Here is a 17,860-nt window from a genome sequence, read left to right on the forward strand (position 1 = left end):
GTTGGTTAATTATTATCCTTTATCTCTTTAACACTAAAAAAAAAAAGTGAAATTCTATAGTACCAGTACCTTTTAAGGTTCAAAAGTGGTTTTGCATGTACTTCATAAAAAGTTCAACAGCAGCTGATACCAGGTTTCAAGCAGGAAGTACATGGTTGGGTTGAGTGGTCTCTCCAGAAGTCCAGAGAAGATAGTTAATACAAATCTAAACACATCCTTGATTAGAGTTATTTACATAATTACAATGCTGGAGTTCTGTCGCAGTAAAAATTGTGTATATTCGATCTCACCAATGCCCTTGAAACACAAAGTTCATCTTCCGTGGCCTATCATTTCCTTGTCCATCTACATCCAATCTTCACACACCACTGAGATGCTACCGAAAGCATTGCAAGAGGCAATGCTGAAAAAGTTCATTTCAAAATAATCCACTCGCTCATATTTAGAAAGCTCCCCAAGACCCTTGGCCAGGAACTTCTCTTGACATATCATCCAAGTCCTCCTCTCAAATTTTGCATTGCAATAAAGTGGTTTTCTTAAAGGGACCCCAAGTGGCTTCAGGAGTGGAAAGGTAGCTCCTGAGTCCACCAGTTACAGGAAGCTGTCCTCCACCAGGTCTGAGGAGTCTATGCCAATGTCATCCATCATGTCGATGTCCTCAATGGTCTCATCCTCTCTCTTAATGAAAGTTGAGCTGCTAGAACCTGTCTCAATGGCACTCTCTTCAGAGGTCTGTGAGCTGGAGGAGGGAGAAGAGAAGATAAGTCACCAACCAGGCTGCAGTGGTTTTTCTAGGGCAGCCCCCAAAAGCAAAGGAGCTCTTCCTAGAAGGAACCCTGGTCATTCAAATTCAGGCTGCCCATTCTGGCAAGATTCTGCCACCAAGCAGACAGCTCAGCTACTCATCATCCACCACACTGCATCATCCACCACACATCCACCTCGTGGGCCACATGGAATTCCAAGATCCACAGGTCATCATCACACCTAATTTTCCCTCCTCTTCTAACAAATCTTTAAAAATCATCAAAGTTTCTAATGATCTGAGACAACTTCTACCTTCGGTACTCAATCTTGGCGGAAGAGAACGCATGCACGAGCACAGGGACAGACAAGGAAAGGGGTGAAATCTGCTGCACACTGCACCAGGGCAACCATGGAGCCCCACCTACACCCTTGTCTGGAGCCTCATTATGAACCAGAGTCCACTTGGTTAATCTTGAAACTGGCTAGTTCGGATAGGAACAAGGGTGACTCTCTGAGAGGTCATCCCTGTCCCTAGGGTCCCGGCCACTCACTGGAGGCCTGTGTCAACCCTTGGATATTGTGCCCAACCCGGCTAGGACCCACATTTATGACACTTGCCTGGACACTGTGATTTGGATAGCTGGACCCCTCCTCTGGGGCCAGTCCTCTCAGAACTTGTCCTCCACCCCACCTGGCATAGTTCTCTCTCTGCCAATCCAAACCACAGAGAGAAGGCAGGGGCGTGTCTGCAGAAGTTAACTTCCACCCAATCTTGGCACCAGATCACACCTGCTGCCTTTCAGGCTTCACAGTGTGTCCAAAAGTTAACAGCTGAGCTGACTTTAGGCTCCCAAGCCACAATGCCCAGCTTGTTGTCAATTTTGGGAAGTGAGATAATGGTATTGTAGTCTTTTTTAACAACTTTTTTAATGATTTATTTTTTATTTATTTATATTTACAAGAGCTGGGGTGCAGGGAGAGGTGTGGGGAGTGAGAGCATTCACCAGAGACAAAGGGGGGCAGAACAGGCAGATCTACTGAAATACACTGGGGAGAGAGGCAGCAGACAAGACAGGAGAGGTCTGCTGCACCATGTGGGTCAGCTCCCTGGCCAGGGGATTGAACTCCTGCTGCAGTGGCTACCGAGACCTTCATAATGCTGAGACTTAACCCCTTGCACCACCAGGGAGGCCCTGTTGTAGTATTTTTAATAAATGTAGATACTTTTTAAGATCGAGATTTGTCTTCTAGAGATACACACTGGATGAAACGACATGAAGTCTAAGATCTGATTCAGCCTAACCCCGAGGGGAGCAGAATGGCCATGCGTGCAGACTGGCCACACGCTCCCCTGCAACACATCCACCACCCACAGAAAGCGCCTCATCATTCAGGGCTTTGGCGCTGGCACCTCCTTCAGCTGGGCGGAGGGGAAGGAAGAGGCTGAGGCCCCGCCCACATCCACCTGTGTCGGTTCCTCTTGCCCAGGTCTTCCTCCTCGGGCACAGGATCGATGTCAGGCAGAGGGATGATGTAGCCACTGTCCGCGCTCAGCCTCTGCTCATCCAGGCCACCCTCCCAATCCTTCAGCTTGTCTTCCTCGTTTTTGTAGGTGACACCAATGTAGGCATTGTCGGGGTCCACGCGCATGCGTGCCACAGCCGGATGGTCGCTCTTCAGGAAGTCCAGGTGAATCTTTTCATAACTCTGCAAACATTCATTTCACCAGTTAAATAAGCATTATTGGCGGAAACTAAAGGGAATCAGCTGCTCAGAACTTACTGTTATTTAACTGTGTTTCCCAACTATCTCACAGATGTGGGGTTCAGACAACTGGAGAGTCAGCTGTCAACTGTCCAGAGAGAGATAGGACATGAAGAAAGGGCCACTGTAGGGGAAGTGAAAAATTATCAGGATTTTCCGCCCTCCTGCCATTAGCATTAGTCATGGCTCCCTGCGGTCCTACATGCATGCCTGATGGCGGGCTCCTGGAGTAGGGCGTGGGCATGCACAGGTAGGCGCACCTGGGCTGAGGGACTGGGCTTATAAGGGCGGCGTCACAGGAATGCCAGAGAGAAGGGAGCCGCAGAAAGAGAGGAAGAGCAGCAGAATGAGAAAAGCAAAGCAGAGACCACGAGAGAACACCAGAGAGCCCAGAAAGAGTGAAGACTTGCGGGGGCTAGGAGGCCTGCCAGCCTCCTGGCGCCCTGGCCCCCTACCTGCCGTATACCTGCTTGCCGCACTACATATGATGTAAAAAGTGCTCAAAAAAAGACTGAAAAGCCACCGAGGGCTCCAGGACTCTCCTTTACCCATATGCTTGGATCATAGAGAACTTGCTCTGTGCCTGGCTGGTACTACAGCCACCAATGGCAGAGATCCACTGCTGGTAGGTCTCAAGATACCAAGAGCCCCTTCTGCCGGTTGATATCTACGACTGTACCCCCATCCCTACACACAGTCCCTCCTCTGGGACTAACTAGACCTATCATATTGTCTCTCCTGGGCTTGGGTGAGTCCCAGTCATAATTGGTGAGGATTTCTACTGTGAGCACCATACCCAAAGCCTTCCTCATCTCTAGACACTGGAGAAATCTGATTCAAAACTTGGGAAGGTTTGGTCTAAAATAACCCCCTTTTGAACTCTCCTGCACTGCCGGTGGGAGTGCAAACTGGTCCAAACACTATGGAGAGCTGTGTGGAGATTCTTCAACCTACTAAAGATAGAGTTTCCATAAGATCCAGCAATTCCACTCCTAACTATTTACCCAAAGGACACAAACAATAATTCAAAAGGGCACCTGCACCCCTATGTTTATAGCAGCACTATTTACAACAGCTAAGCTATGGAAATAACCCAAATGCCCAAAAATAGATGACTGGATCAAGAAGATGTGGTACATATACACAATATGGAATATTACTCAGCAATCAAAAAATATAAGCTCATGCTTGTAGCAACATGGATGGAGCTGGAAGGGATCATGCTCAGCGAAATAAGCCAGAAAGAAAAAGAAAAATACCATAAGGTCTCACTCATAGCAGGAATTTAGAAAACCTAAATAAGGGACCAGGAAAAAAAACTATAATAAAGAAAAAAATCAAAATCAACAAGCAACTTTAAACCAGAGACACACTACGGGAGAGGAGGTGCGGGAGAGGAAGGATTAGGGTCAAAATAAGGGGGGTGCAATTGTATAGGGAATATAGCCAAAATGAAAATGCATACATTGTGCAAAAGTGAAAAATGATGTAAGAATTATATAAAATAAAATATTAAAAAATAAATAAAATAACCCCCTTTTCAACAAGTTTCAATCATTTCCTACCAACAAATCTTCACCAAACAGAGCATCTCTGAGTGACCTAAAGTTAATTTCCTTCAGCTGCCTCACTACAGTATTAGTGTAATAGGCAGTGAGATAAATCAATAGACAAAAGTGTTCAACTTCCAGTCCAGCATGGGGCCTCCTAACACTGCTCCTTCTTGAGTAGAAGAAAGAGAAGCCATAAGCATGAAAAAAAAATCTAGCAAGTAATCTGAATCTAAGAAATTGAGTTCATTATACAAGTGTGTGTGGGTTTCCTCATCTCCTCAGCATCTCAGCAGAAAGTTGGTTCATTCATTAACATATCCTGCTTGGTTCCATGAAATTACATTTGTTCCTTTGAACAATGCTTCCTATTCCACATAAAACCAGCTGGAGCCACAGATAACAGCTGAGGTTTTTCCTTCCAGTCAGCTGGTAAAAGCCAATTTCACATGGATTTAAGTGCATTCAAATTAGCTATTTAATGACTGAGGCTGCCCTGAGACTTCTAACTGCACAGTAGCTTCAGATACTCAAACATCTGGAGAATAAAGTGCTTACAGGTGTTGCACACTTAAGATAAAAGAGGAGCATGTGGGAAGGGGAGAGTTTATTCATCATGGCTAGCAGGGGCCAGGGGAGCAATCCCAGAAGCCCCAGCCACTGGATCCCACAATCTCTTTCCTCCTTTGAAAAGTGGGCTTTGAAACAGTGTTTAACAGTGCTGCTCCCTGGCATACCTACCAGATATTTGTCCTCTCCCTTTGCTCATACCTGCTACCCTCTTAAGAGGCCCAGACCAACCTTTTTATATTGTCCAGGCAGCAGATTCTCCACAATCTCACTCAGGTGGTAAAAGGAGGGTCTCTTCTCTGGCTCACTATTCCAGCATTTCACCATGATCTCGTAGCTGGAGAAGCACAAAAATCACAATGAGCACCAGGAGGAGTGTCAGGGATCCCACCACTTTGCACCCACAGACCACTGGGCATGACAGAGACCCACGGGAAGGGGGGAACACTCACACTTCACTGGTGGCATGGTCAGGCTTGGCCATCCGGTACCCACTCTTGATCTTATTATAGAAAGTAGAATCCACCATCATTCCAGGGTAGGGGGTGCCACCTGAAAGCCAAAGGACTAATAAGTTTGTGGGACATTGCTGGACCACCTGGGGTGAATAGTGGGGAGCCCCACCTCGAAGTACTAGTTTTTTCAAGGAAACTAAATGTTATCTCCTTGACTTCAAAAACTGAAATTTAACCAGGATTTCTAAGTTGGACACATCTACATGTGCTAAGCAAACATTTTCCATCTTTAGAAAAAGCATTAAGGTATTTTTCAGTGTTTCTGACTACTGGGTCTCCAGATACAAAACAAAATTTAAAAAAAGAGAGAAATTCTGAATCACTGAGGCCCAGGGTTATTTTCACCAGAAATTCAAGTGATTAAAGCAAAAGTCAAAGCTGAGGTTTGAAACTTCTAGCTAATTCTATGCTGTTAGTGGAATAGGGGATGATCCACAGTGACTTCCATGGAGAAGGAACTAGGATAGAAAATCTCATATCTCTAAAAATACAATGGTTATAAACCAATGACAGAGGAAAGAGAGAGGGAGGAGACCAGTCAGGGAAGATGCTCTTTACTGTCACATCAGGTAACAGTAAATTCGTGAAACATTTCACATTTTTATAACCAAGGCCTGCTCAAGTTTAGTTTCATTTTTTTTTAAAGATTTATTTATTTATGCATACAAGAACTGAGGTACAGGCCAGAGGTGTGGGGAGTGAGAAGATTCACCAGTGACAGAGTGGGGAGCAGAACAGACAGATTGACTGAAAACACTGCTGAGGGGAGCAGTGGGCGAGACAGAAGCGGTCTGCTCCTCCCTGTGGATCACCTCCCTGCCTGGGGATCAAACTCATGCTGCAGTGGCTGCGGATAGCTTCATAGGTTGAGTCTCAACCCCTTGCACTACCAGGAAGGCCCAAGTTTAGTTTTAAAGCGACCCCAGAACCCCTTTCTCTAAACTGCCATTACAATTTTCAATCAGTACCACAGTTTCTCACTAAGTATTCAAGTCCTAGCGCTGTGGGGGAACTGGCCAAGGTCAGGCTGGTGCCTCACCGCTCCCTTGGGTCCCTCACTGGGCAGCATGGGCACCGTGTTGTTCAGGATGTGGCACTGACCCAGTGGCTAAGAGGTCTCCAGACGGATGACCTGGAACAGAAGCTACGCCCTTTCTTCACCACACTACTTTCCCCCTGAGCACCCAGCCCATGAAAAGAGAAAGAGGAAACTCCTCTGGTGAGCCCCTTAGTTGGAAGGCCAGAAGAAAAAGCAGCCAGGAAGAACCATTATCAGAAGCACTTCCAGTGAGAGCCACTGAGGCGTGGCCCTAAAGAGGAGGGGTTAGGGCCAGGGGTGAGGTGCAGCCCAACACCTCCCCAACACCTCCAGGCACACACCAGTCATGGGTGGGGCCAATGTGATATAAATCACCGCAGGGCACTTAGCGTTGTTTCACCCTGGAGCTTGGAAAACAGTGTTTCCTTTGCAGTGGTTGCGAGAACAATCTAAATAAGCAGCCGTACCAAGGGAAAAGATCTCCCAGAGCAGAATGCCATAAGACCAGACGTCGCTCAGTGTGGTATAGAGGTTGTCGAAGATGCTCTCAGGAGCCATCCACTTCACAGGGAGAAATGTCTGCAGGGAAGGAAGGAAGAAATTATTTTTTTTATTATTTTTTTAATATTTTATTTTATGTAGTTCTTACATCATTTTTTATTTTTGCACAGTGTATGCATTTTCATTTAAGGGGGGAAGAAATTAAACTCATGGACAGGCCCGCAGCGTCTTCTGCTCTACTGCAGCAGAAACAAGAAAGGGGTTTTCTTTGGGCTAACAAAGTCTGCACTGGGAACCTGCCCCACACGCATATTTCTTTTGTGTCTTTTGCCCACTATTGTGCTCTCAGTAGCCTGCCCGGCTCCTAGTGGGTATCAGTAAATACTGGGTGAGTGATGAAGGGTCAGTGTTGTCACTTACATCCTCCCATGGAATAACATCTAAAAGTGCTTAATCCTGAGTATGGACCCCCTAAATGTGAGCCCAGAACTGCCCTGCCCCTATTTTCAGGTGTTCCTAACAACAAAATTAAGAACCATTCCAGTGATCTAAGAGCCAATAACGTATTTGAACTTTTAAAAAAGTTATTTCCTCCACTACAGAGACAGACATCCTGATCATTTTGCTGACTTATGAGGTGGACCACCCTTTAATGGAAATACTAAACTGAGGCAGGCACATCAAGGTGCCACATTAGCCTCCTCCAGCCCTCTCCAATGACTGGGGAGATAACCAACCATCACCTTTTTAAACAGGTGAGAAACTGACTTCACCATAGTCCAAGGATTTGTTCAAGGTGCCTAAAGCTGCAGGTCAAGGCCACGCTGCATGTGAAGCACAAGGCCAGGGCCTCTTTTGGGTGCAGCACCCCATAAGCTGTCTCACAAACACAGTGGAGGGGTTTAGAATTGTTCCTGTAGGTGGCAGCTGTACCCTAAGTCTCTTTATCTGCTTAAAGTTGGAAAGGGTGGACAAAAAGTATAAGAGAGAATGACTATTTTTAAGGAACTGTACCTCTAAAATATACTAATTCAAATGGTCTTAATATTTTAGGGGTCAAGATGCCTTTTGAAAATTTGATGAAAGTTGGAGACTCTCCATGCACATGCGTGCATGATATGCATACTAAGAGCTCACCCTTATTCGGTGCTTGTAGCACCCTATGCATTTTACATGAATGCACAGATTCACTCCCCCATGCAGCACAGAAGAGAAGCACTATTATCACTTCCCTGCTACAGACATACAGACAGGGGACCCTGGTACAGTGTCCAGTAACTTGCCCCAGTTCCCACACTCATAAGCACTGGAACTGGCGCTCACACCCAGGCGGTGTGGCCATAGCCTCTGCACTTTAGACTGATCTCCCTGGAGCGCTCTGTTAAAAAACGAGGGCACAGAATGATTGGCAGCAACACCCAATTTCTGAGATTCAAATGAGGGAGGGGGAACAAGGCAAGTGAGAGGAGAGCACACGTACGCTGCCTTTGGACACGTAGTTCGAATCGTGCATGATGTCTCTTGCAAGGCCAAAGTCACAGATTTTCACTATTTTCCCTTGCGCCAGGAGGACGTTGCGAGCAGCCAGGTCCCGGTGGACACACTGTGAGGGGCGGAAAGAAACAAAGTCACATGCATCCATCTGCAACTGGACAGCCTCCACCCCACAACACGCCCCCTGCATGGAGACAGGGAGGCCGTCCTGGCATAAAGAGCTCACTTCCCCAGGCTCTCATCCCAAGCCACTCCCAAAGGAAGAAAGTTCTGGAGCAGCGCAGACACCTGGTGATGATCAGATTCCCTGCTCTGCAGGGAGAGGAGAGAAGCAGCTGTTGCTAAGATCTATCTTCCACGCTTTCCTTCCTCAGCCATCTGTGGCCTGGGTGTGAAGAGGTCTGTTCCCTGAATACACTTACATTTTTTGAAGCCAAAAACTCCATTCCACGGGCAACTTGGTAAGTAAAGCTCAACAAATCCAACAAGGTAAGGCCTTCTGAGTTATCATCAGAAAGAAGGTTTTTGACTTCTGATTCTGCAGAGAAAAAGGAATTACAGGAGTTACGGAATTATGGGTGGCAGTGCTGGTGAACAGCGTGAAATCTCACCCGCTGAGATACCCCCCCGCAGGGCCGTGCTGAGTGTCAGGTTGCAGAAGCTTATCTGAAATTACTTTCTTGCAGGCTTTCTAGACCTCACAGGTGGCAGGTGGGTATATATAAACCATGTAAAAGTTCTATCTTAAAAAAGAAATATATCTGCAGAAACATACCTGGCTTAAATGTACATATATCTCACATACACACACATCATCATCATTCATGATGCATAAATATGAAGCCTCTTTGAATAGGTAACTTCTGGGATTGCTTTTCTTTCTTTTTAAAGCCACCTTCATAGTACCGGACTTATTTTGTAAATAAAACCAACCCCCAATCAGATTCAAGGTAGAAACGCTAAAGCTTTGTGCCAACGACTTTGCATTTAGTTCCTTTGTGTGTAACTTGTCCACTTTCCTCAGTTCGGCCCATCTGGAAGGGTCCCAGAGTTTTCGAGGAAGGAGGCAATCTAGGCCAGCAGTTCTGTTTTTTTGAAAAATTTCAGGGAAGTAGAGACTAGCTGCAGCCATTCACATTTTTCCAGCCAGCGAGGGGAAGGCCAGAAAGCAGCAGTCTGCCTGCCAACAGGGTTTGGGCTGAGCATGAATCAGGTTCCCCTGACATCTGGAGCCAGGTCCAGCCTGGGAAGCAATGTAAACTATTTTTAACAATTCAGGAAGGGAGAGGAAGCACTGGTTCCGAAAACTCTCATTGGTAAATCTTTAAAAAGGGCTTGGAAGTTTACCCATTTGGCAATGAGAAGTGAATGGAACTTGGAGCTACAGCAATGGAAAATATTATTGTGTATTGAGCTTTGCAAAACAACCACATTCTTTCCTAAGTGGATTCTACCTTTCATTTAAGAACTCTGAAACCATTCAGAGCACATCAGTGATTTTCAAAATGATTTCCACAACTCAACACTTTTTTTTGCATTGACCAATGGGAGGGTTCAGACCCAATAATACAGGATGGTGGCACAAGTGGACAATAGACCCATCCAGCAGCCCCTGCCCACCCCTACCCTGTGATTAGACTAGAATCCTGGAGCGACCACCCTCAAGCAGAGGCGGGTGGTCCATCTGCTCTGGGCATCAGCTAGGCTCCCTGGAGTTTCTAAATCAACTCAACCCTGCCACATGCTCATCTGCTTTGAAAACAGACCAGTCCTCCTTCAAACAGCATTCAATAGAAACACCCAAAACACTGTAGTCAGAAAATAAAATCTCAAGTTGTCTACTTTCCAGTTTCTGTCACAAATTGAACACTGGCAAAGCCAAAAGCAGAAGGTTTTAACTCACAAATATCAGAGGCTTGATTCATTTAAAAAAAAAAAAGTATTAGGAACCAATATAAGATTGTTAACTTTTCCTTTTGCCCCCGTAAGAGCATTGAGAAAATACGTCAGTGATCTCCAAACTTTCGTTAAAAAAAATACACTAACACCAAAGGAAGATCATTACATCAGAATCAACAGTTCTTGAAAATGATTACATTTAAAGTTTGAAAAATTCATTATGTTAACTTTCTTCTTCTCAATTCCTAGGCCACAAACCTGTGAAAACATATCACAGACCCTGCTGTGCCGACTGGCTTCTCAACAAGACGTGGCCTGCCAGGTCTGTTTACCACGCTCTCTCACCTTCTGTATTTCCAGCATCCCATTAAACCCAAGCAAAGCCACAGTAACCACAGAGTGAGTGCAGACACATTTACCTAACATCGACTTCTTCTTGTATGAGGCTGGGCGATCATACAGGGATCTCTGGATGTCTGAGTATTTAGAAACCTCTTTCCTTTCCAGCATGGGCACATACTGTGTGGTATCAGCTTGCTTCATGTCCATGTAGTCACCGTTGTTTTCAAAAGATAAAATAACATAGCTGTAAAAACAGAAAAAGAAACCTTAGCCAGGGTGTCCCTCTGGAGTGGTCATTCGACAGTCACTCAATGGTGAGCAGGGGCCTATCTGTGCAAGATGGTGTGTTGGTCGTGGAAGTGGTATGGTGAGTGGAGCAAACCAATCCACGCCCTTCAAGGGGGCAGTGTAGTTGGGGAGACGAGCATTCAGCAATAATCACAGAAATACACCAATCATTTCAACTCCTGGGAAGGAAGATTTTGACAGCCTACGAGGACAATGACTCAAGCTGGTACTGAGTCCACTTTCCTGAGGATGTACATTGAATCCCATTAATAAAGTTGGGAAGTACTGGGGCAAGGAGGGGGGTATCTGGGAAGGTACTCAGCACTTAGAAAGAGCTCCACAAATGGCAGTGACCATGATTATTACTGTTCATTGATTCACCCATTTGTTGGCAGTGCCAATGCTCTGCGTATCTCCAGCAGGAGCACAGACATCTTTAAAAGCCACATCTAAGACACTGGGGCTCCCATAGGCTTATAAAATTCTGAGTCTATTACCTCTAATGTTTGAAAAATGCATTACATTAAGTCTGTCTTGGTTTTTCTGTTGTTCAATTCATAGGCCATGTATCTGGGCCACATAACCATGTAGCCTGGGCAAACAATTCCTGCTACTCAAGAAATGTAGCACCAATTTGGTATCTCTTGAGAAATTAAATATGAAGTGAACTCATTGTACTTTTTGACCTTGTGGAACTTCCTATCTACAGCAACAGTTATAGCAACCTATAGGTTACTTTTCTTTTTTAAAGATTTATCTATTTTTGCATACAAGAACTGGGCTCAGGCCAGAGGTGTGGAGGGTGAGAGGATTCACCAGACAGAGTGGGGAACAGAACAGGCAGATTGACAGAAGTACACTGCTGAGGGGAGCAGTGGGTGAGTCAGGAGAGGTCTGCTGCGCCCTGTGGGTTGCTCCCTGGTGGGCCAGGGATCGAACTTATGCTGCAGAGGCTGCAGACAGCTTCATAGGTTGCGTCTTAACCCCTTGCACCACCAGGGAGGTCTGCAAGTTATAGGTTTCTGCCATGAGAATCACTGTCATGGACTTGACTAGTAGGCCCAGGTTCAGCAAGGACTAGTATCTCAAGTTTGGAGATTCTCAGACAGTTTCTCACAAGATACAAGCACTGAACTGCATTTTCAAGATCCTAAGTGAGCCACATCTAAATAGTAAAGAGGTTCCCAGAATCATTCCAACTCTAATTCTCATTCAAACCTATCAGCCAGGCCTTCCTTCATGACAGCCTAGTCTAAAATATTCTTAAGTATCTGTCTGGAACATGACATGGGATGTTGGGTCAGAGCAGTTAGCCTTGCTACCTCCTCACTGTGAGTCTGTAGACACAAAATCCATCAGAATCATAGGTTCTTTTCACTGTTGAGGTTCATAAGACAATGATTCAAAGCAATGTCTTTGCTTGTACCCACCTCCGTGTGCTTTCATCTGTGGGGTTCAACCCAAAGATGTCCAGGTCTTTCTTTGGCTTCTCTGGGTGGTGGCTCAGGAAACTGTCCCTATTCTTATGCAAATAATTGACCAAATCCCCATAGAAGCAGTACTCAGTGATAATGTAAATGGGACCTGTAGGGACAAAAGCCAGTTAGAAGGTGGGCGTGAAAATGAACAGAAAACCACGAATTGCTATGTGTGCACTGGCAGGAGATGCAGCTCAAAAGCCAAGAGCTTCCATCGATTCAATGGAATCCAGACAACTCCATTAAAGGAACTGATATTTGCTGGCATGTTGGGGGATAAAAGCCTGCACAGTCTTCACAGCCACAGGAGTCCGTTAAACCCTCACTCCCAGGTCAGCAGCCTACCTGACTTGGTACAGGCTCCCAGCAAGTTTACAATGTTTAAATGCGGCCCCAGGTGAGTCATTATCTTCAGTTCAGACATGAGAGCTTGCTTTTCACTGGATCTGGCTGTGGCTGTTGAAAAAATAAATCACACATCAGTTCAAGTGAGCCACTTACTTCCCAGAGAAAGCCGACAGCATGAAGAATCCTGTAATTGGACATCATTTTATTTACCAAGAGTCTAAAAGAAAAATAGTGACTTGGTTCAGACTCTGATAACTAATCCCTCCTCTTTAGGGTAGAATGATGTCACTGAAAATAACTTAATTTCCCAACATACAGGCAATAAGAACCATCTAAACCTAATGAACAGCCTAGGTGCACATAAAACCTAGAGTGGAAAGAACCTGTCCTAAAAGTCCTGTCCTAAATTCAGCATTTACTCTCTATGTGATTTTAAACAATTCACTTAATAGCTGCATATGGAAAAAGGAAAAAATCCCAGGAAGGGACGCTTACGTTTTAGCATCTTCACTGCTACTTTCATGACGGGCTGGGAGCGGCTTAATCCATAGGCAGTTCCTTCAACCACTTTTCCAAATGCACCGGATCCCAGGATACGACCTGTGGGCACCCAGAACCATTAAGGCAGGCAAACGCCAGGCGCCCCCACAGCTTTATTTACCATGGCAGTGCCCATGAGCACACAGAGGATGGGGTTTTTCCTGTCTGGAGTAAAAGCATAATGATGCCTCCAAGATGTCATGTCAAAACCAGGCTTGAGCCCTCAGGGAAGGAAATTAGTATAATTGCTTTTGTCAAAAAAACATTGGCAAGAGATTGGAAAACCCAGTCGGGAGAAAGGAGGGTGCAGGTCTCCCTGGTGTGAGTGCTCGTCTACCAGCTCAAGTGCTAAGCGAGACAGGGCCCCCTGGCATTTGTTTTCTGTGGCTCTCACCCAACCCCCCTGGCTCCCTGTCCTTCTGTTTTCCACATGCAAATAAGGGCATCTTTTGGTTCAATAAATCCTTATCCACCAGAAATACTTCAGTGCGCACGATATCACTGATTCCCAGGAGTGGAGAAGTCAGCTCTGAGCTGATCTCATTGCTGACTGTCAGGAGGAACAGGAACAGCAAAGGCTGACCACGCCCTGGGAGCACAGCACTGTGCTACATGTTGGGAGACACAAGAAGAGGAGACTGTTGTCCCTGCTCTTAAAGAGCTCACCATCACCAAGGGATATTTCCCAGAATGGTCCGTCTTATCACGGGGAGTCCCCAGAGACAGACTCAGCTCCTGAAGGTGCCAGCAGCCAGCAGCACCTTTGACTGCATGTCTGAATTGCTGGAAATTAGACATGGAAGATACTGCCTCCCCAGCAACTAGGAAATACAAGGAGTGGAGACACAGAATTGCCTCTGGGCATATTAGGGATATTGCTCTTCCCCCCACATTATATTACTTTTTATCTTTTCTAAGCTCTGTATCCCTTTTTATAAAATGGGAGAAAATATAATAAAGAAAGACTGGTTCCCAGGAGCAAGTATTTGAAATTGGGAGCAACTAGAGTGTCTTTCTATTTCAGCTTAAGGAACTCTCTATGAAAACCTAAAATTACTACATTTGGGAATGAGTTAGGTAGATAATTAAAAACTGCCTTTGGTATCCTTCAAAGCACATACAGTTAAAATATTCCTATGACTCATCCTTTAGCTCTAACCTTCATTTGTTTTTGTCTTCTTTTCACTCATTCAGAATGTAGTTTAAAAAAAAGAAAAAGAAAACTCTTGGACTAAAGCTTCATGTACTTGGTTTCAACCCAAGACTGAAATATTTGAAAAGTTGGTGATATATTAGTTTGATGATTTTTACATGTTTGGCTTCAAACTATATATTTTTATATCATATATGCTAAATATATTTATTCTATATATATTTCATACATCCTCAGAATGCAGAATGGATCAAAATAAATGTTGTGGTCTTCCGCACTCATTTCTCATCTGATCCTTTTTAGCTACAGAAATTCATCTCATTTTCAAGTTGTGTCATTTCCAAAGCAAAGCCTTTTGATGGGTATCTTTGGCAGTCTTCCTCATATTCTCTTTTTGTAAAAATTGCTTTAACCATAATTTGCTATGGAACAAGATTTTTAAAAAATCGTTGCAGTGATCCAATTAACTCCTTCTTATGACAGAAAAACATTTCTGACCTCCAGTTTTGAATGCCTAGCTCTCAGTAAACACAAGTGCAGTTCCCTTATTCCCCCACAGGCCTATACAGGGTGAAATTGCATCCAAATAAAAATAGGAGTCTCAGGAGAGCGCCCCGGAGGAGCTTACCAAGCACTAGTCCATCTCTTGGAAACTCCCATCTTGAGTCATAAGGCAACTGCATCGGGTCCACATAAATATATTCATGTCCATCAGGGCTGATTGATTCAATGACCCTCCAACGAATTTCATACCTTGGTTTCTAGAAATGACCAGGGCAGATATGTGGTGAATTACTGATGTCCAAGTATATTACGGCTTAACTGCTGCAGCAAAGGGACTGAACACAAGCAGGATTCCACAGCATTCATTCAGCATGTGGTTACTGAACCCCTCCTCTGTGCCCAGCACTGGGTTAGCTTGCTGTTCTTACTCTTTAAGGCTTCAAAGATTTTCAGTTCTTTGATACAATATCTACCTGTTTCCAAATGACAACCAGGACAATAAGTGAGATGATCACAATCACCAACAGCACCAGGACAGCAGCCGCCACCGTGAGTTCAGAACGCAGAGCTGGCGGAGAGAGGCAAGATGGAGAATTTGCAGGAACGTGCAGGAAGGGGGTAGCCTGTGTGGTTGAGTCTAGACCAGAACTGCCTCACTGCTGGTAGGGAAGTCTGAGGCTGACTGGCTCATTTTAGGATGGGCAGTACCACCTCTCCATCATCTACCCACATGCAGCTACTCCTACTCTTCCCTTAGAAGAAAAAGGGACAAATTTAATTCGAGAAATGAAGTATTTTCTCCAAAAATGCTCCAACATTAAGCTCTGGGCAAAATGAAAATTGGAATATTTGGGGGGGATTTCTTGATAACATTTGCTTTATTTTTTATTATATTTTTTTAATTGAGATTACACTGGATTACAATATTGTTGGTATTTTGGAAGTATAGGATCCCCCCTCAGGTATCTCCACCATAGTGCACCCACCACCAAGTCTCCCATAGTGAACTTGAGAGCTACTACAAGTCATGTAAGTTGTTTATTTTGAAAGGTTGCATTTTGTTTATATTGCTTTTGGTATTATTAATTTTTTCATTTAAAAAATTTTATCCTGTTTCAACTGTTGTAAGAAGCAAGCAGGCAGAAGACCCTCTTTGCCCAGCCTCTATCCCCACTCTCAGACTAAAGAGATTGGGGTACTGTCCTGTCAGACAAAAAATGCCCAGAGGCCTCTGCAAGATGCAGTTGGGGATACACTTCTGAAAGACAGGGCTCCCTCAAAGATGCCCCGGAAGGGCCTTTAAGAGCATTCAGCACTGAATTTCTGCCCTGTGAACTTCATTCCTGTATGAACCCATCTGGGCTCCCCGAGGGGGAAAGGGATTACGCTGATGACCTGGAGTTGTCCCAACTGACAAGCAACTCACTGGGCGCCACCAGCTTCAGTTCTCGGTTCTCAGCCCCCAGGAGATTCTTAGCCAAGCATCGCACCGCGATGGTCTCCTCCACCTTGGCGAACGTCACTTGGCCTTCCACGGTACTCCTGTCTCGTGGGTGGAACTCTGTGATGATGTTTGAGATGTTGTTGGCCAAAATCGTCCATGAAGTTTCATTATTACATCTGGACAGGAAAAGATACAAATAGAGAGCCAATGACTGGGAGCAGTGGAGGAAAGTGGAGCAGTGGGAATTATCTAAGATGGCGGGCACTTCTGACCTTGTCTGTATTTCAGGTGTTACATGTTTATTTTCTTATTTTATTTATTATTATTTTTTTAAAGATTTAATTATTTATTTATTCAATATTGACTGATTGATTTATACAAGCACTGGGTACAGTCAGAAGCGCGGGGGGGGGTGAGAGAATTCACCAGAGCCAGAGCGGAGAGCAGAGCAGGCAGAAGGACCGAAGTACATTGCTGAGGGGAGCAGCGGGCGGCAGGAGAGGTCTGCGCGCTATGTGGGACCCTCCTCTGGTGGCCGGGGAGCAGCCGGGGATCGAACCAGCACCGCAGAGGCTTCGGGCAGCTTCGCAACCCAGCGCTCACCCGCTGCGCCACCGGGGAGGCCCTATTTTCTTATTTTAAATGCACATTAACATTACATTTGTTTGCACATGCCCAACAAAGAATAATCTACATGTAGATAATTAAAAGTTAACTGTTTAGGAGGCAAGGTAGTGATAAACTTGTTCAGAACATAACTACCAATCCTAAGTTTTGAGTCTACGAGCAAACTAAACAGTTGGACTTCATGAATGTTGACCCCAATTTCCCACTTCAAAAAGACATAGCCCCCCAGCCTTCTCTCTGCCCACTCTGTGAAGAGTCCCGAGGGTGTCACTTGAGTAGGAGTGACCCTCTAATGAGTGATGAGACCTAGATTCTAGCCCAGTAAAGATTCAAGTCCTGCCCCTTGGCCCTAGAAAAGGGTGGGTCTAGGCATCTCAGCCTCGGAAGAAGCAACCCAGGCTTCTGAACAGTCACCAAGGGTGGAAGAGTGAGCACAGAGCTGACTTTGCTTTGAAAAGGTTGAGGAATGTAGGGATGGAATGGGGGGCTAATGACTTGACTCCACCCAACAGCAGGGACACAAGGCAGTGAGCAGCCTCATGGTGGTATTTCATTCATACTCACAAAAATCTAGGCGCCAAATAGCAGTTTGCCACATAAGAAATGAGAACAAGAGTAAAAATGTGGGCCAGAGGAGTAAAAATCCTCAAAGCAGTAGTTCTTGTAATTTCCTTTTCCAACTGAGGCGACTAGAAAGGGCGGATGGCCATGTGGGTGCGGGAAAGAGAGGCAGCCCCACGGTAGTGGGCACAGTATTAAAATATGCATTTGTAGAGAACTGAAACTCTAAACCCTAAAACCAATACAGTGTAAACCACCGTTACCTCAATAAACATAATTGGGGGGGAAATTCCCCTTTTTGGATTAGAGAACCTTAGAGAATCTGATGAAAGTCATGGGCCTTCATACAGTTATCCATGAATACACAAGTACATGCACACACAGCACACACACATGGAGTATCCCTTCAGAACCTAACTTGTAGTTCACCAAACTTAGGTCAAACTAGAATCAAAAAGATGAAGAGCCATCAAAAGAAGTAAAATTCGGGGGCCTC

At 45.1% G+C, this 17,860-nt stretch overlaps 1 protein-coding gene across 1 annotated transcript in view; it reads right to left on the reverse strand.

The window, feature by feature from the left end:
- Positions 1-591: 591 nt before the first annotated feature.
- PDGFRA (platelet derived growth factor receptor alpha) overlaps positions 592-17,860 on the reverse strand; it is a gene marked incomplete at both ends in the record, with an annotated part of 29,776 nt that continues 12,507 nt past the window's right edge. Inside the window, 14 exons of the mRNA XM_084233840.1 lie at positions 592-739; positions 2,213-2,454; positions 4,863-4,968; positions 5,084-5,183; positions 6,653-6,764; positions 8,167-8,289; positions 8,603-8,718; positions 10,499-10,665; positions 12,140-12,293; positions 12,533-12,643; positions 13,031-13,135; positions 14,857-14,989; positions 15,206-15,300; positions 16,159-16,352. Coding sequence (XP_084089966.1) covers positions 592-739; positions 2,213-2,454; positions 4,863-4,968; positions 5,084-5,183; positions 6,653-6,764; positions 8,167-8,289; positions 8,603-8,718; positions 10,499-10,665; positions 12,140-12,293; positions 12,533-12,643; positions 13,031-13,135; positions 14,857-14,989; positions 15,206-15,300; positions 16,159-16,352 — 1,906 coding nt within the window. The remainder of the gene's footprint in view (positions 740-2,212; positions 2,455-4,862; positions 4,969-5,083; positions 5,184-6,652; positions 6,765-8,166; positions 8,290-8,602; positions 8,719-10,498; positions 10,666-12,139; positions 12,294-12,532; positions 12,644-13,030; positions 13,136-14,856; positions 14,990-15,205; positions 15,301-16,158; positions 16,353-17,860) is intronic.

This window comes from Talpa europaea (genome assembly GCF_964194135.1).
Source record: "Talpa europaea genome assembly, chromosome: 5".
Lineage (NCBI taxonomy): Eukaryota > Metazoa > Chordata > Mammalia > Eulipotyphla > Talpidae > Talpa > Talpa europaea.